At 42.5% G+C, this 24,640-nt stretch overlaps 2 protein-coding genes across 11 annotated transcripts in view; one reads left to right on the plus strand and one right to left on the minus strand.

Moving 5' to 3' along the window:
- The first annotated feature begins 151 nt into the window (after positions 1-151).
- Positions 152-18,694, plus strand: LOC146198312 (metaxin-1). Of its 2 annotated transcripts, XM_084593755.1 has the most exons (9): positions 152-421; positions 526-586; positions 775-854; positions 944-1,036; positions 1,594-1,773; positions 5,997-6,073; positions 11,585-11,736; positions 15,030-15,166; positions 15,327-18,694. In XM_084593755.1, exons 1-9 carry the CDS (start codon positions 353-355, stop codon positions 15,405-15,407), a joined length of 930 nt encoding a protein of 309 aa, XP_084449881.1. In that variant the 5' UTR covers positions 152-352; the 3' UTR covers positions 15,408-18,694. The 2 variants fall into 2 exon arrangements, with proteins under 2 accessions (XP_084449881.1, XP_084449882.1); XM_084593756.1 differs by lacking the exon at positions 152-421 and having other exon boundaries at positions 542-677.
- Positions 18,695-18,822: 128 nt separating this feature from the next.
- Positions 18,823-24,640, minus strand: part of LOC146198313 (uncharacterized) — a 35,290-nt gene continuing 29,472 nt past the window's right edge. For 8 of the 9 annotated variants that reach the window (XM_084593749.1, XM_084593750.1, XM_084593753.1 and 5 more), the window contains exons 6-7: positions 22,636-22,829; positions 18,823-19,086 (exon numbers count right to left, since the gene is read on the minus strand). In XM_084593749.1, coding sequence (XP_084449875.1) covers positions 18,977-19,086; positions 22,636-22,829 — 304 coding nt within the window. In that variant the 3' untranslated portion in view covers positions 18,823-18,976. Of the gene's footprint in view, positions 19,087-20,540; positions 21,003-22,635; positions 22,830-24,640 lie in introns of those variants that run through there. The other variant, XM_084593754.1, reaches the window with a different exon arrangement.

Raw genomic sequence — 24,640 nt, forward strand, 5'->3', positions numbered from 1 at the left:
GAAGTTCACGTGTAGCGAAAATAATTAAGCGTACACATTGTTATTTTAAACTATTACCGTATTTACACTAATAAATGAATATTTCAGAGAGAGGTGAAGTATTTAATAGAAAGTGTTAAACTGAGGAAAACTCTATGGTAGCCGGCGACCGAAAGGGCGCCGACATCAGCACAAACATACGCACGCACTCCATTGCGCACTCCAGCGAAGTGTGTTACCCGGTGGTTGGCGTTGGTTACGGTGAAACATGCAGTGCGATCCCTGCTATTAGAATGTAATAAGAAGCGCATTCCGCTTTTCCGCCTATTTACTAACGTTGCTAGTGCATAAGCGATTTGTATAACCCTATCCGATGGAGCTGTACGTCTGGAAAGGAGATTGGGGCTTGCCCAGCATCGACATTGCGTGCCTCGAAATCATGGTAATTCATTCACTTTGCGTCCGAATCTATCGTGTTTTCATATAAGCAGCTCTAGGGAGTTCCGCTGTGCGTGATGTGAAACGTCCGTCATCTTTTGTGCTCAGGCATATGCAAAGTTTTCCGGGGCACCCATGAAGACCAGAGAAATTCGTCGACCCTGGTTTGGTACGTCTTTTGGGACACAGGTTTGAGGAGCTCGACTTATCTGCAGATTTTTCTGCCTTCTTCCAAGTGCTGCTGTAAAACGGCGTGCACGGTAGGCAGCGCACTCGAAAAATGCTGATTTGCAAACGCTTCGCTAACGAGCCATCATCTTGACGATTTAGTCGTGCATTGAAAGCCTATTGTTTCAGGATCATTACCTGTGATGCGACATGGACCTCAAACAAAGCTAACCAAGTTTCGAGACGTCGTCGCCTATCTCCGAAAACAGGTGAGGGGGCCACATACTTATTTGCGCTCCAGAAACTAAACTTCGTAATCTTAATTCCCTTCCTAATTTTCGTTTATTATTGTTTGCAGAACTACAGCGCGGATGTACAAATGACAGCTCAGCAAAGTTCGGACGCAACGGCTTATGTCGCCATGCTGAAACATAAACTCAAGCCTGCCTTGGTATGTGCTTTCGATTTAAAGTGTGAACCTGGTAGTTTTATTTCCGTAATTTGCATTTGTTTATTGGCTTTGCGCTGCGAGTAGATGGTTTGCAAATCTAGACTTGTTGTGGCCTCCTGCCAGTCTTTTTCGAATGAGAAACCTTGCCTTTTATTCCTTCGTCAAAAAGCTTCTGGGTGGCAGCTCAGTAGTCCATGTAAGCTGTAACACAAACGAATTAATGCCCATGAATCTACGGGAGGAGACAGCCTTGTCAGAAAACAACTGGGTTAAAGTAGTTTTTGCTATGAAAAGGGCAGTTTGCTTTTCTTTCTAGTCAATGAAGCCTTCACAAAACAGTTAATGTCTGCTGCTTAGCTTTGTTTGTTAATACCTTTAACTAAGTCTATGGAGGTGAAATTCTAGGTGCGCATGTACTGTGTGATATCAGTGTATGTTAAAAAACCCAAGATGGTGGAAATTATCCACTAAAGCTCCTCTTAGCCTTAGTTGCTTTGGGATGTTAGACCCTATGAACCAGACAAAACTAAACCATGATGTATTTTTGGGTGCTGCAGCTCTACCAGTGGTGGATTGACGCTCAGAACTATGTGGAGCTGACGAGGCCTTGGTATGCCAAGGCCCTGGGCTTTCCGTTCAACTATGTGCTGCCTGGACAGATGCAGCGTGATGCCACTGCTGTCCTCAACTCAAGACTGCATGGCCTCGACCTTGATGGAGAGCAAGCTCAGATTGCAGTATGATTTCCCCTAACTCTATAGTGCCTGTCGCCGTGGTATGCTCAGTTCTCAAAGAGCAATGCCCCTATTGCAGTTTCTGATTGTTTGTAACGTTTCTGCAATTCTGCCATGGCTTGCATTGAATTCAGCCTCATGTACTTCTAAATAGGAATGGAGTAGGAGGGGATCTTTAATAAACTTTATTGATTGGAGTACCATATGGGATAAATCAGACTAGAGGCTCGATAGTACACCTTTATTATGTATACAGATAAGGAACTGCAGTTTGAGATGAATATGTGGCTTCACTATATTAGAGTCACGCAAGTGTTCCATATATTAAAGTTGGTTAATACCTCGGAGTCATTGCCTTGATGCCATGTGTCCACTATATTTAGCTCCAGATGTTGAAACATCTGAAGCTTCTAGAGCTTTAGTATAGAAACTCAAAATGTAGAAAAAGGAGTTAATACGAGAAAGAAGGCCTTTCTGGGTTACTTGCCCCAGTATCAAACTAATACATCTAAAAGAGGACAAGCTGTCGGGCTAGTTGGTTTTCCATAATTCTTGCAGCGCGTAGCCAGACAAGGACAAAGACGGAGGAACAGCGCCTGTGCGTCTTACCTGTTCCTCCGTGTTTGTCCTTGTCCGGCTACACGCTGAAAAAAACTAATACAACTAGTTTAGAGTCGCTGCATTACTTTAACTTAACCATTTGTAACATTTCTGCTGTGTTCAGATGAAGATGGTAATTGATGTTCCTTGGGTATTTCTTGTCTTAAATTAAATTTGTATATGATTGGGCAAATGTGTTCAAGCAAAGGATGCAACCTTAGTTTTTGCAAGATACCTGTAGTTTCCTTGGAAAAAAAAAAAAAAAGGAATTTTGTTTTGACTTATATAGGGCATTTACATCCACTGTATTATAGTGCACGCAATATGTCGCCATCTTTACCTAAAGAGGCTTTCCGACATCTTAATGTTGCTGCTAAAATATACCACTTAATTTATTTTATGTTGCAAATCAATTTGCAATTGCAGTTTCATTTTGTTTTTGTTTTTTATTAGTTTGTTTATTGTTTTTTTTTTTTTTTTTTTTTTTTTGACAAAAACTATAGACCTTTTAGGCTTCCGAAATTTATTGATATTCGACATCTCAGTGCGGCGGCACATATGAGCAAAGATACCAAATATCCTTCTCGAGGGAGCTATCTAGTGCAGACAAGACTTGAGGCAACAAAAAGCGAAACCGCTGTCTACTAAGCCTGGAAAACGACATGCAAAGCGCAAGATCCGACAACATTCATGAGCCGCTGCTTATGCGCTGGCTGGATCAAAGGTCATTGTTCGGACAGAACTTTCAGGTGTTCAGGGAAGAAACACCTTGCTATGGGAAGATGGGAGCAGGTGTTAAAGACTCAGTGCTGTGGCTAAATGTGTATAGTGATATCGAATTCGAGATTGCATCAGGCGTCATTGTGTTACAGACTGGGTGTCAAGCGTGTTTTTTCCCTGTCTTGACAGCAGCTCTTTAAGGTATTCAGAGCAGTGATGATCATGTTGGATTTTTGTCTAAACTACCATAAAACACCTGACAGAACTAAATACATATGCTAAGATTGGCTACGAGCAACATCGAGGATAGTGTTAGACTTGTACACCGATGAAGTATGAGCTTTAAATCTCTTATTTAGAAAAGAAAAAAAACTACAAATTGCACATAAGAGCTTGATCACTGTACCATTTAAAATGTAGCCTTATGCAGTCGGTACTAAATCTAATTTCTGAGTTTCTCATCCTAAAAGGCAACAATGAGCAGTAATGAAGAATAAGCACGAAGTCAGTTTTGTATTTATTTTTATGTTTTAAACAATATAATGCGACACATTTATAATGCCTTGCAGTTACGAAAAACTGAGGATTATTCTCGGAGGTTTAAAACACAGAGATGATGAAGCCTGGTGAAGCGGATATTGCAGCCCTATTGAGAAAAACTTATCAGTCTAGAACTACCGAATTTTCCTGATATGAAGATAATAAAATGCAGAATGCCAACGAAAAGGTTCAGCTGCAAACCCCTAATGCATTCTGCAAGAACTTAGGGGAATTTGCTTCCTTGCAGCGCATAGTTACTGAAGCAAAGTTTGAGGTTTTTTGTACAAAAGACTGGTGTATTAAAAATGTGTTTTGTGGTGTCTAAGAGTACATTTTACAGATATTTATTGAGTAAATTCTGGCATGCAACAAATTTTCTGTGTGCATGCAGCAGGGCTCCAAATTTGCCACTTTACAAAATAGTAAAAATGATGTTTTCCACTTGTTGTGATATACAGTTTTCTGGTTTCGAGATAACTACAGCTTACCTTGAGAAACTAAGTCCTTATTCGTTTGTGTCGATACATTTGCTCATCATATATAAAAATCTCCTTGAAAACAAAAAATTGTAATGGGACTTTCATTACTATCCCTATCAGAACACACAATGTATACACATTTTTTTAGCTATGGCTCTCTTCTCAGCCTTACAAGATGGTGCTTGCAAAGCTTACGCTTTTGACCAGAGTTTTTGGATTGAATTGTCTGATGCTCTTACCTCAATGCTCCAAATATGCGACAGTCGCTGTTATAGATCAAATGACAGACCACTGCGCATTACATGCAGAGGTGATGAGTTTTGACCTTAGCAACAGTGTGTTGTCTTTCATCTTCCTTTCTGTCAAATTATCTGTTCGAGTGACTTCAGAGCTGCTTTTCCTTTTTTTTTTGCGAAACAAGAGCAACAAAGTAAACCTCGGCAGTTTTTTTTTTTTTTATTATAGAAACTTGCTCAGTGCCTTCACATATATTTCATATACTACCGTGTCTCCCAGCTAAATGCAAAAAAATGTAAAGAGAGAATGTGTCCCAGCCTAGTGATCCCAGCCGAGGGTTGTTAAGAGTTATGTCGCCTAGTCTGCAGTATTCTTTCATTGTCCAAACTTTATTAATTATTAAAAACTAATTAGCTTACATTTTAGTTATTAGATTAAGGAACGAAGTGTTGGAACAAGAGTTTTAGATTGTTTGCTTGTTCAAATGTTTGCACCAAGCTACCTTTTACACAAAGTAATTTTTTTGCCGACCTCAAGCGATTACTCGTACAACAACAAAGGAAAACTTCAATGTGATGTCAGTGCCACTTCCTGAAATGTGCAGTGCCAGTCTGTGCCAACATCCTGAAATGCATCTTGGAGAAAAAATTCACTTTTTTCTCTTTGTCTGATGAATCTTTGTTTGTGCACTGGGTGAGAAATGTGAGCGAGCAGCTGGTCACGTAGTAACTTTCTTTAAAGGCCTGTAAATAAACCTATGTTAATCATACCTTGATGGAAACGTTGATGCTAGCCATTTTTCGAGACAATTTGCAACTTTCATATTGATTAGGAGTGTGTGAATGCGTTTTTCAAATTGAATCAAATATGAATAGTGATATAGTACCAAATTCTATACAAGCCAGTATTTGCACTAATATTCACTGCAAATTATTGTACAAAAAAAAAAACTATAGTTATGAAACATTGAAGTGCCAGCAGTGGCACTGAGGTGTGGTACTAACTTGTAAGTTAAAGCTATAACTGTTAAAAAAACAACTGTAATCTCCACTAAGGGGCTGAAATTTAGTATGTTAAGCACACCAATGAACCACATATCATAGTTTAATTCATTACCCTGTGCATGCCGATTGCTGCCGGATGGCACACAGCGTTGGTGTGGGCACAGTTTTTGTACAGTTGTCGACTGCTTTTGTACAGTGGGCCTTACTCGAGCTTCATGCCAATTAATTGACAAATATTCTAAAAGTTCATAAGATATTTGATTCTTTCCAAAATACACTATTATTTGATTTATTCGAACAATTGAATACTAAGATATTTGATTCTGCATTCAAAATCTTATGAAATTGGCATACCTCTAATGTTGACACTATGTTCCTAAAGGCAGTCATTAAAATTCAGATCACTGGTTTTTACTAATTATTGTTGAGAGACAAAAATACTGCAATCTAGGCCAAATGACAATCGATTTCACTGCGCTCGGATGCTCCATGTTTTTAAAAGCTCGCTGAGATTTAACTGGGACACCTGGCACTATTTATGCTCCCTTACAAGTTTATTGGGTTGCCCAGTCCTTCTTGAAATTCACGCGTACACACTGTACTTGCTGCTGGGGGTCACACATGCTACTGGTTTTACTTGGCCCAGCTTTTCAAGGAAGCACAAGAGTGTTTGACAACACTGTCTCAACGTCTTGGGACGGAACCATTTTTCTTTGGTCAGAGGTGAGTGGCACAGCTTTTAAAGCATTTTCCATGCTTTTGTTTTGTATGGGAAATGTAATATATATATATATATATATATATATGGGTAATTTGAAGCTATATGGTATGTCCTCTCAATCAAGCGTGATAGTAGAAATAGGCCAAGGTCAGATAAGGTTAATTACATTTGTAGTTGATACTGCGACAGGAGATTCACTTGGCAGCAGCCTGATTATATACTCAGCGATTTTTCTGTGCCTTAATAAAGGGCTTTGTTATCAAAAACTGTGAACTCTACACCTTTCCTGAGAGTTGCCTACAAATCCATCCATGCCTTCTACAGCATATTAAGGACAGACTCAGAACAATTTGCTACATTTTACTTTGAACTATCTTTGTAAGTAGTGTTCTATGGGAGTATAGTAAGGTCTAGTCAACTCAAAGTTGTAAAAACAACAATTTCAGGCTAAGCAAAGCTTTAGGATAAAAAACAATACTGAGATCTTTAGCACACTGGTAAAATTGCAGCATAGAATTAGAAGCGTTTTATCTAGCTCTATTTTGCTATCCAAAATTCACTCCGCAAGCCAATCACTTGATTTTAATAGGTATCTTGTGTAGTGGAGTGGCAGCATAAGGAACATAGACAATAGCGACGAGGGCTTGAGCTTTGGGTGCATGGTTATGCTGATAACACAATGAAGGCTGTCATGACCTCCATTGCGGTTTTATACAATGACGCTACCGATGTCAAAGCCACTGCTGCTTCCCATATCTTGGCTTTTTGGCCTTCGTCACATTTAAAAATGAACCTTAACATTGCTTTGCACAGATTTTGCACAGAGAGTTTGACCTGTAGACCTGTAGGCCTAAGTGCGCCCCTGGAATTTTTGTGACGTCACAATATCGCGTGACATGCCCAAGTCTGCAGGTGCTGAGAGCATAGGCTGTAGGGGTTGAATTCACAACCTCTTATAGACAAGATTTTTTAGCCTTTCACGCGCATGGTTATTTACTGCTCAATGGTATGCTGCCACGCGGCTGTTTCCTTGGGAACTGCGAGGCTGCGGTATCTCCGCCGCCTTGCCTATGCGGTAGCCGCGATTTGCTAGCATTCGGCACTGCTAAATATTGGCAAAGATATTTAAGGTGAAAGCCTTTAATGGCTCATACTGTCGGCATTTGTTCATCCGGTCACACTGTAGTCATCCGAAACCAAAACTAATGTAATCAGAAAAATAAAAATCCGGTCTCCATCGGGAATCGAACCTCCATCTCTCGGATCCCCAGCCGAGCACTTTAAAAGTGCGCCATGCCCGAGATCATGAAACACACATCATAGTTCTCCTTGTCTGCAGTGAGGATGCTAGTAGTGAGGACAATGATGCTGCAATGAATGATAATGACAATGATGGCATTAGTAATGATAATGGCAGTGCATTTAGTTTATAATTATATAATGAGAGCAAACATAATGTGCCATGTGCACTAGCAGCTGAACAGACTTTCGAATTTCTACACTGTAGATTCCACAGCGCTCTCAGAATATTTTTCACCACATGGTTGTGCAGCAGCAAGTTTATTTGCGTAGTCACAGAGTTAAAAACTGACGCATTAGTTATAAGATTAAATTTGACATTCACGCTAATTTTGTTGGTGTTCGGCAGGCAGTCATACCAATGCTGCTGTCTTGGTGCCCTACAGCCCAGAAATGTTTTTGAAAGATTATAATCGCTATTCGTATGTGTACAGATCATGTATAATTCCAATTACAATGCCCTCTCTATCCTCACTGCCAGCCACAGAGAACCTCACAAATTAGCCTGTGTTTTCGGCTGCATGGTGGTGCGCCAGTCACATCACCAAACTTTTTGCGTTTTATTTACAAACACCACTACATTAGGATTGTTTATTTTTATGCTTGTAAAATCTAGCGCCTATAAAACAGTTGTACCTACATGTCGCCACATATCTGTTTAAATTGTCACACATTATCACACATACCAAAAAAATAGGAACAAATGAGTGCTAGTTGGAGCATAACAAGTCAGTTTTCATACGTTATATGGTGTTTAGTGTCCCAAAGCGACATCGGCTATGCGAAGCGCTGTAGTGGAAAGCTCTGGAGATTTCAACCTCGGGTTTGTTCCATATTGTCTCCATCGAAAAGTGGCCGTCGCAGCCAGGATCGAACGTGCCTTTTTGGGCTCAGCATTAGAGCGCCCTAATAACTGAACCAAGACTGTGGGCACAAAACAGCGTTGCTCATTCTTTTAACTTGAATAAATATTAATAGAGAAGCCAGCTCTCGTGGCTTGTGCGGCTAGAAGACGAGTGTATTTTGTTTAGAAGCTCTTTGTGTATGTAAAAGCGCCACGTAGCCATTTGCGCCAGTGCCATGGAATGTAATGAAATCATGTTTATTTTGGTGCAATTAAGGCAGATGCTTAATAGCAAAAAGATAATAGACGCTTAACAACAAAAAGATAATACGCTTGACCGTTTTCCATGGAGACACCTCACTGAGGAACAGATATGGCTGCTGGGGGTTGTGGTTATATTCCCGTAAAAGAACGGTAGAAGAAAGCCGAAGATGAAAAATTGATGACCAAAAGCACTGGTTTTGACTAAACATTTTTCAACCCAAAGCTTGCCAATCTGACTACATCTTAATTCCATCGAGAAAAATCAACAAGTTTACATTCTCGTGGTAAAAATTAAAAGGTGAAAAAAAAAAATAAATAAATAAACAAAAATGCACAGGTGCTTATCACAGATAAAGAATAGACACAACAATAACAATCACTCTTCCCTGTGCATCACTCTGCTTATAACCTACAATTTCTAATTTCTAGCTTGCCTGGTGAGCTACACACGGATATCGCGTCAACGAAGGAATAATGCGCTTCGTATGGCTGTAGAACTCTCTGGCACAGAAAACGGTTTGGTTTGGTTCATAAGGTTTAACATCCCCAAAGTAACTCAGACTGTGAGAGATGTCGTAGTGGATGGTTCTGGAAATTTCGACCACCTTAATGTGCACCGAAATCGCACATCACATGGGCACTTTGCTTTTAACCTCTATCGAAAAGTGGCCACTGCGGCTGGGATTCGATCCCTCATCCTTGGGCACAGTCGAGTGCCCACCCTCTGCGCCACCACGATGGGGAGGCACAGAAAAATGATGGGAGTAGCGGTGCAGCACGTGCCTACATTCATAGGTGGTAGAGCGTGCTAATGACAAGATTGAAGATCACTCGCACACAAGACAGGCATTCAACGTATGATGCTCACACGACCCGCAATCCCCTAGCCAGGCGCGCCTACATATGGCACCTGGTGTCAAGACTAGGAGCGCGCCAGCAGCAGCGTGCGAGAATCAAAAGAAGATCCGCTCTGTAAATACTAAAAAGGGAAAAAAAAAAAGCCACAATAACCATGTTAGATGGTAGTGAGAAATACCTATAACAGCAACATTGCTTCTAATGCTACAGCATTCCGCGCTTAAAGTTACAAGCATCCCCCAATTTTTTTCTTTTTTTAAATTTATTTTTACAAGCCAGATTTTGGCTTACCTCAATTTCATCACAAAAAATAGGCAGTGACAAATGCACGGTACCTGTTGGATCTCATACAGTGCAAAAAAATTGCCGACGATTACGTTACTTCCTAATGCAAAATTTGAGCGCAGCTCATCTGCTGTTTCAACTTTTCGATAGATTGAGGTATGCGTTTCGGCTCGGGCAGTGCACATATCGAGGTCCGCTGCCATCGATCCGGCGCTCTGATTACCCCGCCGCACAGAGGCGGCATTGGAGGAGGAGCGAAGAGAGCAATTAAGTTATCGGGAGGTCGCGGGAGGCAGCGCGTGGGTCCATAGGAACGTTGTGCGGTGAAGAGATAGCAGCGACTGACAGATGCCGCTGACACCGCTAGCGAGTTAAGTCAACGTGTCTGCGTTTCGACTTGGGATGCACGCACCATGATCCGCTGATGCCAAGCCAGCACTTCGGCAACCGGAGAACACCGTCGCCGCCACAAAAAAGGTGGGGGGGAAGGGAGGGTACATGCAGCGGCGAACGGTGCGGAGCTGGTTACGAGGGACAACGGCGACGACAACGCGAAATGCAGAAATGGGCGCCAAAGCGCTGCGCTCTAAAGCTTTAAGCATGATTGATACAACTATTAGCCAAGGCAGTATTACTGTAGTAGCTACCTGAAAAATTTGTGAGTTTGTGTTGGATGACAATGTTGACCTACAGTCCTTTACTATTATGTTATGTATGCTGTTCTGTATCTCCCCAGTACTATTCACAGCTTGCTTGGAGGAAGTATTCAGAGACTTGAAATGGGAGCAGTTAGGGATAAGGGTAGATAGAGAATACCTCAGTAATCTGCGATTTGCTGATGACATTGCCTTGCTAAGTAATTCAGGAGATGAACTGCAAAGAATTATCGGTGACCTAGACAAGAAAAGTAGAAAGGTAGGCTTGAAAATCAATATGCAGAAGACTAAGGTAATGTTCAACAGTCTCGGGAAGGAATAGCAGTTTACGTTAGGTAACGAAGCACTGGAAGTAGTAGGCGAATATGTCTACTTAGAACAGGTAGTAACCGCAGATCCAGACCATGAAAAGAAATAACAAGAAGAATAAGATTGGGATGGAGCGCATTTGGCAAGCACTCGCAGAATATGACTAGCAGCTTACCGGTATCGCTCAAAAGGAAAGTATACAGCAGTTGCATCTTACCTGTACTCACCTATGGGGCTGAAACGTGAAGGCTAACAAAGAGAGTTCTACTTAAGTTGAGGACAACCCAGAGGGCTATGGAACGAAAAATGGTTGGGGTAACATTAAGAGATAGGAAGCGTGCCGAGTGGGTCAGAGAAATAACTCAAGTTACCGACATTCTAGTGCAAATTAAGAAGAAAAAATGGGCATGGGCAGGACATGTAGTGCGAAGAGAGGATAACTGATGGTCGCTTAGGGTAACAAACTGGATTCCAAGGGAAGGAAAGCGCAGCAGGGGCGGCAGAAAGTTAGGTGGGTGGATGAGGTTAAGAAGTTTGCAGGTGTCAAGTGGTTGCAGCTAGCACAGAACAGAGTTAATTGGAGAAATATGGGAGAGGCCTTCGCCCTGCAGTGGGCATAGTCAGGCTGATGATGATGATGCTGTTTATGGTTTGGTTTGGTTTTAGGGCTTAACACCCCAAAGCGACCCAGGCTATGAGGGATGCCATAGTCGAGAGGTCCAGAAATTTCGACTGCCCATGTTTCTTTAACGTGTATACTGACATTGTACAGGACACTGGCACCTTGCTTTTCGCCTCCACCGACAACTGCTACACCAGCCGAATTTGAACCTGCATCCTTAGGTTCAGGACGCGGGTTGAACATTGGCCGCGGCGGCCGCTCTATACCACATGGCCAAAAATGTATTCGCAGTGGCTGCTAATAACTTGTGACATGCAGGCACCTACATGAAAATGAGTTTTTGCAATACGCTGCTGAAAGGACACATCTATTTCAGCCCCACTTCTCTCGATGCGATTGTGTTTGCACACCTGGCACCGCTACTCTGTGCACCGTTTCCAAGCTGTGCCCTGCAGAACCACCTCAAGGCATGTGACAATCTGGCCACATTTGTCACTAGAGTCTTGCAGCGGTACTTTCCTCTCAAAGGTAAGTTGGCTTCTTCCATGTAGTATGGTGTGTTTATGTTTAACCTCAGAGCTGCATTTTCTTTTTTTTCTCAGAATGCATAACCATGCGTCTCAAAGAGAAACACAACTAGTATGTAATATTATGCAGCTATTGTCAGCTTTTACTTTCTTTTTAACAAGTTCCTGTGTTGTCAGTGACTTCCATCAAGCATACTATTACCATTGGCATGCCGTTTTGTGCTACTCTTGCATTTTGTGCCATAGCCATTCTTGTCACGTTCACTCTAACACCGGATGTGAAAAAAAAAAAGAGAGCTTTTTTTATATATATTCAGTAACGCATCATCAATTATGTGTTGTCGGGGCCATGAAAAATGCTTGAATTGACAGAACACGGCAAGAAATTGATCCGAGGCGAAAAAAAGTTTTTAAGAACGCGCAGCCGCCGGACTTTGTGTTGTTGTTTCCCATAAGATGGCATTCCAGTGCGCGCACGCAACTTAAAGCAGTAAATTATAAACACTTTACGATGGCAGCAGAGACTAAAGGTGAAATGGTGCTGCACCCTGTCTTCCACTCTCTAGTGTGACACGAATGGCTTACGGCAAATTTACAAGGCCGTGTAGTTTGAAATTCCGTCTGTGTGAAATTATTGAAATTTGTTCTCGCGTTACCTATCATTCATCCAAATAAGCTACTGTCAGCGTGAATGAGCCAGGGAGCTGATTTGCATAAGAATTTACTACTTTCGATGAATGGAGCCCCGTGCGCTCTGCCGGGAATGGGCACCTTCGCAGGACGCATGCTACTCGCTACTCATCAAAGCTACCTTACATTCCGTGAATAGGTTGGGAAATTTCTGATAGTTGTTTTTTTTTTAATAAGGATGACTTTATGCGACAGTACTTGGGATGTCGGTAACCTAACCCACTAGCCATGGCACACTATTAAAATAAACTGCACAGGCCTGTGTTTCGTGCTTCCGATCTTCCACAAGCAAGGAGCAAGAATGGTTACTGCTATGGGTGGGAAGTGCTTCAATGCTAGTGCCTTTTCGCTGCCTTGACCATGGCCGAGCGTTCGCATCACTGCCTTCAGTCCAGCCTTGTCTTGACAAAGTGCCAGAAGCATTTACGGCTGCGTTGCAGTGAAGCACGCCTTCTTTGCAGGCATGCGTCTGGGTGGTCTGCAAGCCTTACTGTAGTGTCTTCTGTGTGTGTATGTGTAATGTTGCAACATCACCTAGCGGCGCCTCTTCGTGACTCCGAGGGGCCATCACTTCATTGGTTGAAATCAGAATAAGATATTTCTGTGTAGCATCCAAAATCTTTGAGTTAACCTAACTAGCATGGACCGCCACTTCAAGTTAAATGGTCAGATTTGCATTAGGAATTCCGGGCAGCAGAAATGCTTTGAATTATCAGAGATTTCAGACTAACAACGTTCAAGTTATCAGGGTTTTACTGTATATTGAGATGCTAGCTTAAACTGAGCCACATCACATGCCTAGATTGTTTCCATGCCACCAAAACCAGCAATCTGTAATGCCCACACGGAAAATAACCAATTGCTCTAAGTACTAACAAAGTATAATTTTTTTTTTTCTCTTATCTACTGCAGTAGCTTGATGGTTACGTTTGGCTGGAACCCAAGGTCACGGGATTGAATCCTAGCTGGCCGCATTTCGATCCATAGAGTGCAAAAACGCTTGTGTGCGATTTGCGTAAAAACTCCAGGTGCAATGTGTCTCAGTGGTGAGAAAGAGGATTTATAACAACTTTTGGGAAGTTAATTCGACAACTTTGTGGAGTGTTATTACGTACCCAATACTTGGCCACGAATGACCTCACATGCAGAGAAAGCCCACACAATTCTTTTCATTGGCAATTTTTATGATGGTGCCACGCTGCAGCAGCGCTGCGAGCTAGTCTGATAAGAATTGGCAGCGCATGGAATTGTTTGTGTGCCCCTTTGCAAGTGCTTCACCTGCAGTTTTTCACCTTCTTCCCCATTTTCTCTTGAAAATACTATGGATTTTGATGCTATCGATGTCACATTGTGGCTGCACTGCCATTCAGTCACCGAGCTCATCGTCACTCGGCAGATTCTTGCTGGGTATATCTGAGTATTGAGCACTTTCTGGTGTCGTCCCGGGAGTGTTGTGGTAATGAGATAGCTCGACAAAACTCTTTGCCTGTTGTATGTTGAAGAGATGGAAAAGCCGAGGTATCATCCGACTGCTTTCTCACTGCCAATAGCCCGAAGAAAATGTACATGTTGGTGCACAAACTGCAGATTGGCAAGCCAGTCCCAGCGTCAGTGATCGTTTGTTTGCAGCATTTCTAAGGAGAGGACATCTTTGGTGTTGTTTTTCCAGGTAAAGGCTAGGTGGATTTGTAGCCTTGTTTCTTTTCTTTGAAGACTAGGAAGGTAGTTACAGTTACAGCCGCGATGCAACCATAACCCCCGAAAATTGCAGCTCCCCATAAACCAAGCCGCAGTTAAAGTAGTTCAAGCACCAGCATATTTTTTTCTTTCTACGCTTTATACTTTTGCATTGGTGCTTGTTTACTTTTTTTATTTGTGTTTTCGTGGTCTGTAAAATAAAACATCACAGTAGAAAGATTGGAGCGGCGAGAAATGAGCACAGGAGCCGGTGGACAAGGCAAAAAGTAAAGTGACGAGGCAAGTTTAGTTGCAGATTGCTTGCTTGACTGAGGTGATGGCTACATGTGAATAATATACTTGGATCCAATTGATAGATTGAACTTCAGGCAGACAGTGGTTGAGCATGAATCCATTGTGAGCCATTTTAGCTTTCAGCATCATGGAATGATTCCATAAGGTACTTTTTACTTGTAATAATGCAGCATTAAGTGCGAGACATGCTCGCCTTTTTCTCATACTTCTGATGTGAAGGAACACTCTGTGCTGGTCATCTAGACATTGCTAAAAACACCCTGGAAGAGTGCAACGTTTGTAAGTGGTTTCACTAGCACGACGTACATTCGCAGACCCAAGCCAGTGATCTCCAGTTCATCATCGGTTTTCTGTTTTACACTAACTAATACAAAGTGTATAGCTAGAACTAGACGCCCAACTAAAATGAAGCAGCAGAATTAGATAGTGAAATCAGGAAACTTGTCACTGCGCTCAGGCTGATCATACACAATCTTTCCTACGCCACCTTGGCTCGACTGCGGCACCGCCTACAATTAAGGCAGTGTACTATAATGCGAGATTTATTTGTGGCCTCTTCCATGTATCTGGAGAGTGGCATCTAAGTGCATTGGTACTTGCTTCATTGTGCAGACATTAGCAGTGGCGACTCAGCAACACCGAAGCCATCAACAGAGGAGTTCTCCTTTTCTTGGCTCAACACGCTAGTCTCTCTAGGTGTGGCCACGGTTGCCATGCTGTCATACGCTCTGTTATCAGGACTCGTACAGGTGAGTGTGAAAAACCTGCACGTGAGCTCACAGGCATGATTGACTTTAATTACAGCAGCTACGCCAGTTACAGTGCTAAATTCACTTTTCTCTTCCTGGCCTTTTTGACGGCTCATGGTCAAGAACTTGCTAACATCTTGTGCACCTGGTACCTTTCCAGGTGGAGTATACTGAAGAAGAGCCACCAGCTCCACCATCCAAAGACAGTCGAGAGAGGGCAGCACGGCATGTGCCAGACTGACAGTATTTGCTGGCTGTACACATCAAGCAGTGTAGTGGGTCTTAGGGCATGCAAGTCCTGGTACGAGGTTGTGTAGCAAGCCATTTGTTACGCATATTTGCCAACACTGCCCAGCTGATAACAGCAGCTTGTGGCCCTCCCGATTGCAAGAGGTACAACAAATCAATTTGAACACTGTTCAAAGACTCTTGTTTTGGAGCCAAGCCCAAAGGTGATTTAATCAGTGGTGGTGGACCAAGTTGCAAGGTGCTGTTATCATGTGCAACATGTGGACAGAGCAACATGCAGAAATACACGTAATGTGTGCAGCACATAGCTAATGGAATAAGAGCTTCTAGTTATTGCACACAAAGTTGCCCCTTGTTCCAAGGACATTAAAGGGCATTCTTCAACCACTGCAGCCAAGACATATAGTTGAAGCACTTTTGTGAGTTGGTTTGCAGCAAAACACAGACCTGCAAGCTCTGAAACATTAAATGTTATGAAATCAAAATTGAAATGTACTTGAAATAAGTGGATTATATATGTTACATTATTCTATAAGTCATGTTTATGTACTATTAGAACAATGAGCAGAAATACTGAATAGATATTGCTGAAGTGAAAACAGGGCCAGCAGACATTGTGGATGCTGCTGCCTTTCTGAAAAGTTTTAAGTGAATGACTGCTCACGGAACTTCCCTAACTGGTTACTCTTATCAGTTACCGGTGAGTCAGTCACACTTGGAACAAAGAGGAAGGGAACAGAGTGTGGGACAATCATTTCCTGGACACATTACTATACCTGGGTACATACACGCTTACTTCCATCCTTAGCATTCATACTCGGGGACACTATAAATGCTTCCTGCAAGGGCGATGTCAGGGTCATTGAAATGTGAGCAACTTGTCTTTTCTTGCACATTCATCTAGCTTGTTTCTTTATTTTAATGGGTTTTATTTTTCACCAAGTATTGCAAACAGCAAAGTAGTAATTGTTCTGTGTGACAGCCTGAAAGAACAGTGGTGCTCAGAAGGGTCCTCTGAGTGTTTTTATTAAGTCCCATGAAAGGCTGTGCTCCAAAAGAACATCACTAGTACAACTGAGTTTATAGAGTCTTGCTGTTCAATTTCTAGATAAGTGTGGAAACACTAACAAGGTTCAGAGCCTAGCGAAATCCCCTAATGCTTCCATGTCCGCTTGTAGTGCAACGGATTCAAAGCTAGGGATTTCTCATCGGAAGCAAGTACAAAACGCCGCAGCTATCGCCATGGTCAATTACTTCGTATGCCAACTTCAACACACTCTTGCGCTGTGAATTGCATCCATCATAGATTGTATGCGAAAGCTTTCGCACATCCTACTCTTTAACTGCGTTAAAATTTTCATTTGAAATGTCTGCAAAGTTTAATACTCATGTGTTTCTTGAAGTTCGTAGCGCGTTTTGATTTTGCTGACAAGGTGCCCGCCCCTTTTTTTGTGTGTGCAAGAAAACCGGCGCGCATTAACAGAGCACCACATCTGTACCAAAACTGCAACAGGTGTGGCTGTCTGCTTAGCAGTGTGACCATTACTAAAATGAAGTGCTGGCCATTACAGCTTTATTACATTTTTACTTCTAAAAGTAGCAAGTCATGGTTTTGTGTCAATTTTATTTAGTTGCAACTGATGATAGGGCAGGTTGCCCTTTATTTCAGCTGTACCATTATCGTGAAAATGAAATTTAGCTCTAGTTAGTAATTCTGGCATATTATCATCAGATGCATGAACAGCAGCAGTGAACAGTGTAATTGCCAACCTTATTTCTACCTAAAGGTATTTCACTTCATTCTCCTGCAGAATGTACATAAATGTAGATGATGAATTTTCGCATATCTAGTTCTTACTAGAGTCTCTTCCAAATAAGACAGACTAGCTAATAAGCTTTTGTTGAACAGCTTCGATGTATATCAGGGGCAAAAAATATTTTTGATAATACATAGTCTGCTGTACAATATATAGGCTCTTTGACAAGCAAGTTGTAATGTTGCCTCCTCTACCCTAATGCTACCCTGCCGTCTGTAACTCTACCACACAGTTTCAAAGGAAGCAGCTTCATTGGACAGTCTTAGCTCAAACCACAGCAGGTGTCACTGAAATGTATCACGGTGGTAACGTTTGTTTATTAAATATTGCTTTGGCAGAGAGATTGCCAGGTGTAATCGCAAGGCTAGAATGTATCACGGTGGTAAAGTTTGTTTATTAAATATTGCTTTGGCAGAGAGATTGCCAGGTGTAATCACAAGGCTAGCCTTCACTGTATGTGAACATTCGCCTTCACTGTGGACAGGTATCATCATCACCACCAGCCCAACTATACCCACAGCAGGGCGAAGGCCTCTCCCATATTTCTCCAATTAACCCGGTTCTGTGCTAGCTGCATCCACATGACCCCTGCAAACTTCTTGCAAACTCCTTGTGGACAGGTATGGATACTTTAAAACTGTATAGGACAGGCTGCACAGGTATGCAGAGCTGCTCATGGTATCATGGCTTGCAGAAGTGCTGTCAAAAGCAGATGGAAGGCAATATCAGGGGAAAAAAAAATTAATTTCAGAGCTTACATTTTATGAATCTTTGAATAGGTATATGCAGCCTAATCGTGGCTGGGCAAATTGCACAGTGCACCAATAAATCTCGACCAGTATGCTCTGGTTCAAAGAAATTAATACGCTTTGGATAGAGTCGCCTTCCGTTTACTGTTGACGGGACCTGTACACCCAAACAAACCCTGTTCTCATATGCAGACTGGAACTAAGCCTATGTGCTTACAAAACCCACTATGGCGATTAGCTTGCCTAGCTGCAAAAAATGTAACCATGCATTAATCGAGCAGCATAGAGAATGTAACAAAGCTTGAATAAGTCAAAGGGACATTCAAATAATATAACACCAGTTTTGGAGTGCCTGTCGTCTGTATATGATATAACCCTTCAATTTGAAGTCTGTCAAACAACATTATATGTTATAATTAAGCAGGTTCAGTCTGAAAATGAACAAAAATATATCGTACACATAAAAGGTTACATAACCATGTTCCCAGAACTTTTACGTTGAAAGTTGTGTTTGTTCAATGTTTTAGCGTTTACAGAGAGAGCTCACTGGGATCATTGCAGTCACTAGAATTTGGTCCTGCTGGGTTTGATGAGCACAAAGCATGCGACGTCTGTCTCAATGTCAGTCAGTCATTGGCAAAGCTCTTCACTGTTTGCCGACACTTTTATGCTTCGTCTCTTTTGTCAGCCAATAGTCAACAGGTATGTCCGCAGCCACATTTGGGCTACTGGTCACATGATGTCATTTGTAAGTCTCTCTGCAGGTTTTGGATTTGCTCATAGGCAACATTGAAGGTTTTCCGAGGCTGCTTATATACTCTGTAAGAAATTGCACACAAACTTCTGAACAAATCTGTATTTTCAGTACTTACACGGTGGCCACAAAACTCAAATTCTTGCGTACCTGTCCAGCAGGTTATTTACATTGGATTGCTTTAGTGCAATTGGAAGCAAGCTAGGCTGTGTCATGTGCTAGGAAATTGGTGCACTGAACTTCACCACTGCAAGGCAGAAAGGTCGAGCAGGTTTTGCCGACGCAGGTCGCGCAGACTCCACAACAGCAGCTCTTCACCAGGTAGTGCATCCCATGCAAACCACTGCCAGCCTGCATAGTGCCCACATTTCTTACAATTTGTTGTGCTCCGCCCCCTCTTCAGCGTTCAAAACTGGTACATTGCCTGTTAACTTGTTGTTTATTACGTAATTCACTAAAGGAAATAATACATAAATATTATTTGCAAACTCCTTGTACAGTCTATGTGACAAGTCAAAATTGAGCAGCACTTCATCATCACAGGCTAGTACACTTCGTCACGTGGGTGAAAACAATAAAATGGTTTGCGAGTTTCTGGGCGCATGCGACGATGCTATTGTGCCCCCAAATTTCCTTTATTCTTTAAATGCTTAGGAGGTACATTATTTATTTATTTATTTTTATTTGCATGATAGGGGAGATGTTACACGAAGTGAAAAAACACACAATGGCCATGGAAAAATCTAACATTACTAGGAGAATCAGGTGCACTCTCCTAGGACAAAATTTCTACAGGTCAAAAGCAGTACAGAGTAATGCTTCATTACGATGAAACAAGTCGTTACTGATGAGCACTGCAAAAGGAGCCACAGCCTGACTACGCGCTATTTACGGAGATAGTCCCTTAACTCGCGCAAATTCCTTCTCGCTTGCTGACACTATGGCCTAAGGCAGTTTATTCCATTTGCAATGCTGCGAGGAAAGAAGGATGACTGGCATACTTTTGTCTGCAAGTAATTCTGCATACTTTTTTTGCTGAGGTCATGTGTTTGCGATATGAATGTAGGCGGTTTTAGGACGTGGCAGTTGATGGCGATACGATTCCGATCAAACTGATTTGATAATAAACACCTAGCCACAGTACGGCACATAGCAAGCCTGTCCCAGTTGAGCATGTTGTTCAGGGCGGTGACGCTAGTGTTGTTCTGATATGAGTTTGTTACAAAGCGTGCTGCATTATTTTGGATTGTTTCCAACTTTTTGGCAAGGGTTAGAGACTCAGAGTCCCAGACTGCAGATGCATATTCCAAGATAGAGCGCACGTTAGAAACGTATAAAACCTCTTTGACTTCTCACAATGCTTTCCTGAAATTTCTTTTTAAGAAATTAAGTATGCGACTAGCTTTTATCGTTACATAGTCTAAGTGGCTATTTCAGGTTAGGTGCGATGAAAATATGACTCCCAGGTATTTTGCTTCCTCACTCATTACTATCTGCTGCTCATCTAAAAAGTAGTCGTTTCTTATTTCTACAGAATTGATGACTGCCAGAAGTGCTGTCATCAACCTGTGTGCTTATACACTAGCTGCTGCCTACCTTACTTCAAATAAATATGGCACTTGCACACTGGCACACACTTCTTGGACCACTTGAATAGGGGGGGTTACTCTTGGAATAACGCACCGAAGGGGAGCTAGACGAGGAAGTCGCCTTCTAGCCCCGGCGTGCCAGCCCTAACAGACAGAGCTGTGATGCCAGAAGTCGCCACTGCAGCGGTTCGGGTCAGAAGGGGGACAAACATACGAGTTATGTACACAAACGGGCTTTATTTTGCGTGAGTACACACCAAAATTCAGCACTCTTTGCAACCGCCATAGCGTGCAAACGTCCCGCTCGCCGGGAGTGAAATAGGACCACCGAATGGGGAAGCACACGCAAGGAGGTGAGAGGAATATTCTGCTCACCTGGCGTGGCTTTGCGCTCACGGCCCGCAGCAATAAGTGCGTACGATGGCCAGGCGACGACGATAGCGGCGGCAGTTTCAAGGTTTCAAGGTGATTTCAAGGTTTATGAGCAAGCACTATTCTTGACCACACAGTGCTCTCACATGCAGACTCCGCTCAACCACCAGGGAAACAACCCCAACAAATCTTGCTGCTGCCCCTAATCCCTGCACATCCATGGCATGCTGGGAGAACCATGGCCAGAGCATAAAACTGGGAATCAAAAATCATCTTTCTCTCTCTCTTGCTCCACTTAAAGGGTTCCTGCAACATAATTTGAGTGCACTGTTTTACTTGTTTGTTGTAATTGTTGAGTTATGGCGATGCGATTACCACCGGTCACGCATATTTCGGTATTTAATTTTTTGATTTGCTCAAGAACCAAAATCACGGTACTGACGGTTTTGGCAAACAGTGGTGGTTCTTTGCAGCGGATATGACGTGAACTGAAAATTGTATCAATTAGAAAAAAAAATTTTAATGTCGCATTGTTGTATTCTATATTAAGTCAATCGATCCAACATTGGCTTGCACAAAGGCACTGCAAAGCAAGTGACTCAAAAAGCACCAATCCTCTGCATCGAACTTTGCAGGCAGGAAAGAATTGCACGACCTCACCACTCGCTTATCGCTATTGTAGGATGCCTCACGAGAAAGGCACAATAATTGCGGTGCATGGCGTCAAAAGAATGTCGCTTTCCCCTGCCTGCTCCTGGTCTCTTTGTTCCTCATTTTGTTTCTGCGAGGCGCCCACGTGGTCTTAACCATGGAAGAAAGGCCATCAAATTTAGCTTAAGCATTTTACAGTTGCAATAGGGCGTTTATTGACGCTCACATGGAGAGCTGTGAGGAGAGGACCTTGCAACGGCGAGCCCAGCGTACTTCTTCTTTGTCTTCGTGGCACAACGCACTGGTGCATGTCGATGGCTGAAGTGCTGACTATCACAGTACACAGTGAACAGGAAACCGCGAGAAGCTACCTTCCACAACATTGTAGTGACGTGATCATGCAGGCTGTTTCAATTGGTCTCGCAGCGTGTCGTCATTGGGTGAGTGTAATGGGAAAATGTAAGAACGGAAAAATTCATTTGAGGACAATTTTTGGTTTGACTGTATTTTGAAAACTCATTCCTTAATAACACCGGTTCTAGTGCACCCATTCTAGTAATTTTTTTTTGTGTTTTGGTATCTGCATGACAAAGAATTCGTCGAAATCATAGCGGACAAGCGTTGCAGGGCACCTTTAAAATTTTTTCCCTTAGACTGACATATGCAGCAGAAAACAAAGTGAGAGCTGCACAGGGCCACCATCCACAATTTGGGGTGAACATGAAGAGTGCAGCTGTGCTTAAATGCATCTGATATGGGGTAGGAGCACGTAAACTTATTCAGCTTAGCAGAACTATCCAATTTGATGTGAGAAATACTGTTTCTAAGATTCGTGTCACCAAGAAAGGGGGTCAATTAGCTCTGTAAAGAAGTACAAACTTTCTTGCAGATTAAACACCGTGTGGCCATCTGCTGCTTCTGCTTTGCAAATTAATATGTGTACAAACGAAAAACACCTGCTTGAGATTGCTTACAAGCTGCAGTGCTCTTGTAATAAAAAAACTGCAGTCACAACAGCAGTGTTGGCAGCACTACATGCTCCGTGTGCTACCTCGCAGACTGTCACTTTTGGAGTTGCTGCCTCCGTACCTGCAGTTTCGCACTGGGCTAGTCAGGGAAAAAAAAACAGCTCACTTGTTGGTGCTTCCTGCTATCTAAGAGCACAATCAAGGCAGCTAGCATCCAGTGAAGTGCTGGGCCTATCAGAAGCCAACTGGGTAGAAATTGCTCACACAACACCACCGGGTTGCCAAGTCAGAGAGTAAATTGTGCTACAATTGGCCCTCACCAGTGCATACTGCCTCCTTTGGTGCTGTAAGCTCTGCTCCCAGTCCTACTACCTTGCCTGCCATGAAGATGTTGACCCAGTGATGTCCCTGAGATTCTTCCAATGTCTCCATCACTGAGTAGACACAAGGCTCACGGAGGCTCAGACCAGTTTCTTGCCTTGTAGCACGCACAGCGGCTGTCTCCCAGGACTCGCTGCAATCGAAGAGAACGCACTACACTTAACTACTCAAAACTGTAATGTGCTTGTTGGCATGTTTTTAATATGGGCATGTATGCTGCATTCAAGCTAAAAAGAACAACAACAATTTGCACTCATTGCTGTTTGATACATTTTGTCTGCACAAACATCGGTCATAACATATTATTTTTCAAAATGAAATATGACATTAAATTTGGTTGGGCAATTAAAGGTGCAGTGACGGTGTGAGAATTCAGGTGGTAACATGCCTCCCATGAAATTCAGCCCAGCGTCTCATGCCGGAGCCAGGAATAGCTTGCTCCTGCAAGCCCAGACATGCCAACGTATAGTTGCCTTAGGCTCATAAACAACATGATTAGCCGTTCTGCCTACGGCATGTGGTGAAATCACAGTAAGTTCATATTTCTTTGCAACGGTCATGATTTTAGGAAGTACACACACAATTTTGGCTCGTGCTTTCTTTACACCGATGCATATGACCTTAGTATATGTACTACATTAGTCACAACAAGGAATTGGTGCACCAGAGATAAATAATTTATTGCATTTCTTCTCTCCCAGTTCTGGTTTCAGTTTAAACAAACCAGCAATGACCTCGATGTTGAGGTGAAATATACGAGGCGTACAGGCAAACCTATAACTGCTTTTAAATACATATAGGCTTTCTGATGTAATATGACGACTTTTGCAGTGCAGTAATACCGTTGTTGGCAGACATCAGAAAACAAGTTAACATGTTAAACAGCCTCCGCCGCAGTGGCTCGGTGGTTATGGCACCTGATTACTAAGGCGGGCAAACAGTTACAAAAATTCTGGCCATGGCAGCCGCATTTTGATGGAGACGAAATGCAAGGGGCCCGTGTATTGTCTGCATGTTAAATTAGTACTAGTTGTTGGTTGTCGAAATTATCCGGCGCCCTCCACTATGGCATCCTTAATAGCCAGAGCCATTAGTTAACTGCTAATACCTGAATTTTAGTAGTTTGCCTTTTAATTATTATGTGCCTATAGTTAAAATTTAAAGATTTGTAGATGCTCGTTAAAATTCTGAAAATGCAACCATCCTTTGCACTGTGGCTCGACCAACTTTACCCGTATGCAGTGAAATTTGAAAATTATGCGTTTGCGCAGCACGCTCTGCGACGATCATCTAAATTCGCCACTATGTGGTGCACGTGACACGTCACCTGTCATGACAGTGCTGTCTCACCTGTGTTGCAGTAAGTGCACCACAGCATCAAGTTTTGATAGCTACCGCTAAGGCTGCTTAGCATGTGCCCCGATTATTGTTTTGTGTCACATATAGACAAAACTGAGCCAGCCACAGCGCAAACGGCAATTATGTTCATGCAATTCTAAATATTGATATGCCGCTCACTGTTGACCAGATACAAATCTTTCATTGCAACTAGGCATGTACTCTTAATAGTTAAAAATTGAGCTATTAGTATTTAGTTAACTAGCTCCATAGCTAATATGATTAATCTAATTTGTGATGTCTGCAACACTGGTATTATTATACCGCTGGATAAACTTCCCACCTTAAATATCTTATTCCTTTTTTAAACTAGTGGCAAGCTTGCCTGAAATGCCTGATATAGGTCATGCGAGCCACAAGAGGTGGCAATCACAGCTTCTTCATTCATTGTCGTTCCACCTTTCCAAGCGTATAATGAATCAAAATGGTGAAGCAGGAATTGCTTCACAGTTTTTTTTCACCCCATGCTACTGTACTGATCTTTGACGTTACAGCTATACTTCGGCCCCGCCGGGGTGGCGCAGCGGTTACAGCGCTCGACTACTG

This window comes from Amblyomma maculatum, chromosome 2 (assembly GCF_055883805.1).
Source record: "Amblyomma maculatum isolate TAMU_Amacu chromosome 2, ASM5588380v1, whole genome shotgun sequence".
In the NCBI taxonomy this organism is placed as follows: Eukaryota; Metazoa; Arthropoda; class Arachnida; order Ixodida; family Ixodidae; genus Amblyomma; species Amblyomma maculatum.

Coding starts and splice junctions, on each gene's coding strand:
- LOC146198312 (XM_084593755.1), top strand. CDS start 353: ATGGAGCTGTACGTCTGGAAAGGAGATTGGGGCTTGCCCAGCATCGAC. Junction 422..525: donor TTGCGTGCCTCGAAATCATG/GTAATTCATTCA, acceptor TTTTGTGCTCAG/GCATATGCAAAGTTTTCCGG. Junction 6,074..11,584: donor CCATTTTTCTTTGGTCAGAG/GTGAGTGGCACA, acceptor CATCTATTTCAG/CCCCACTTCTCTCGATGCGA.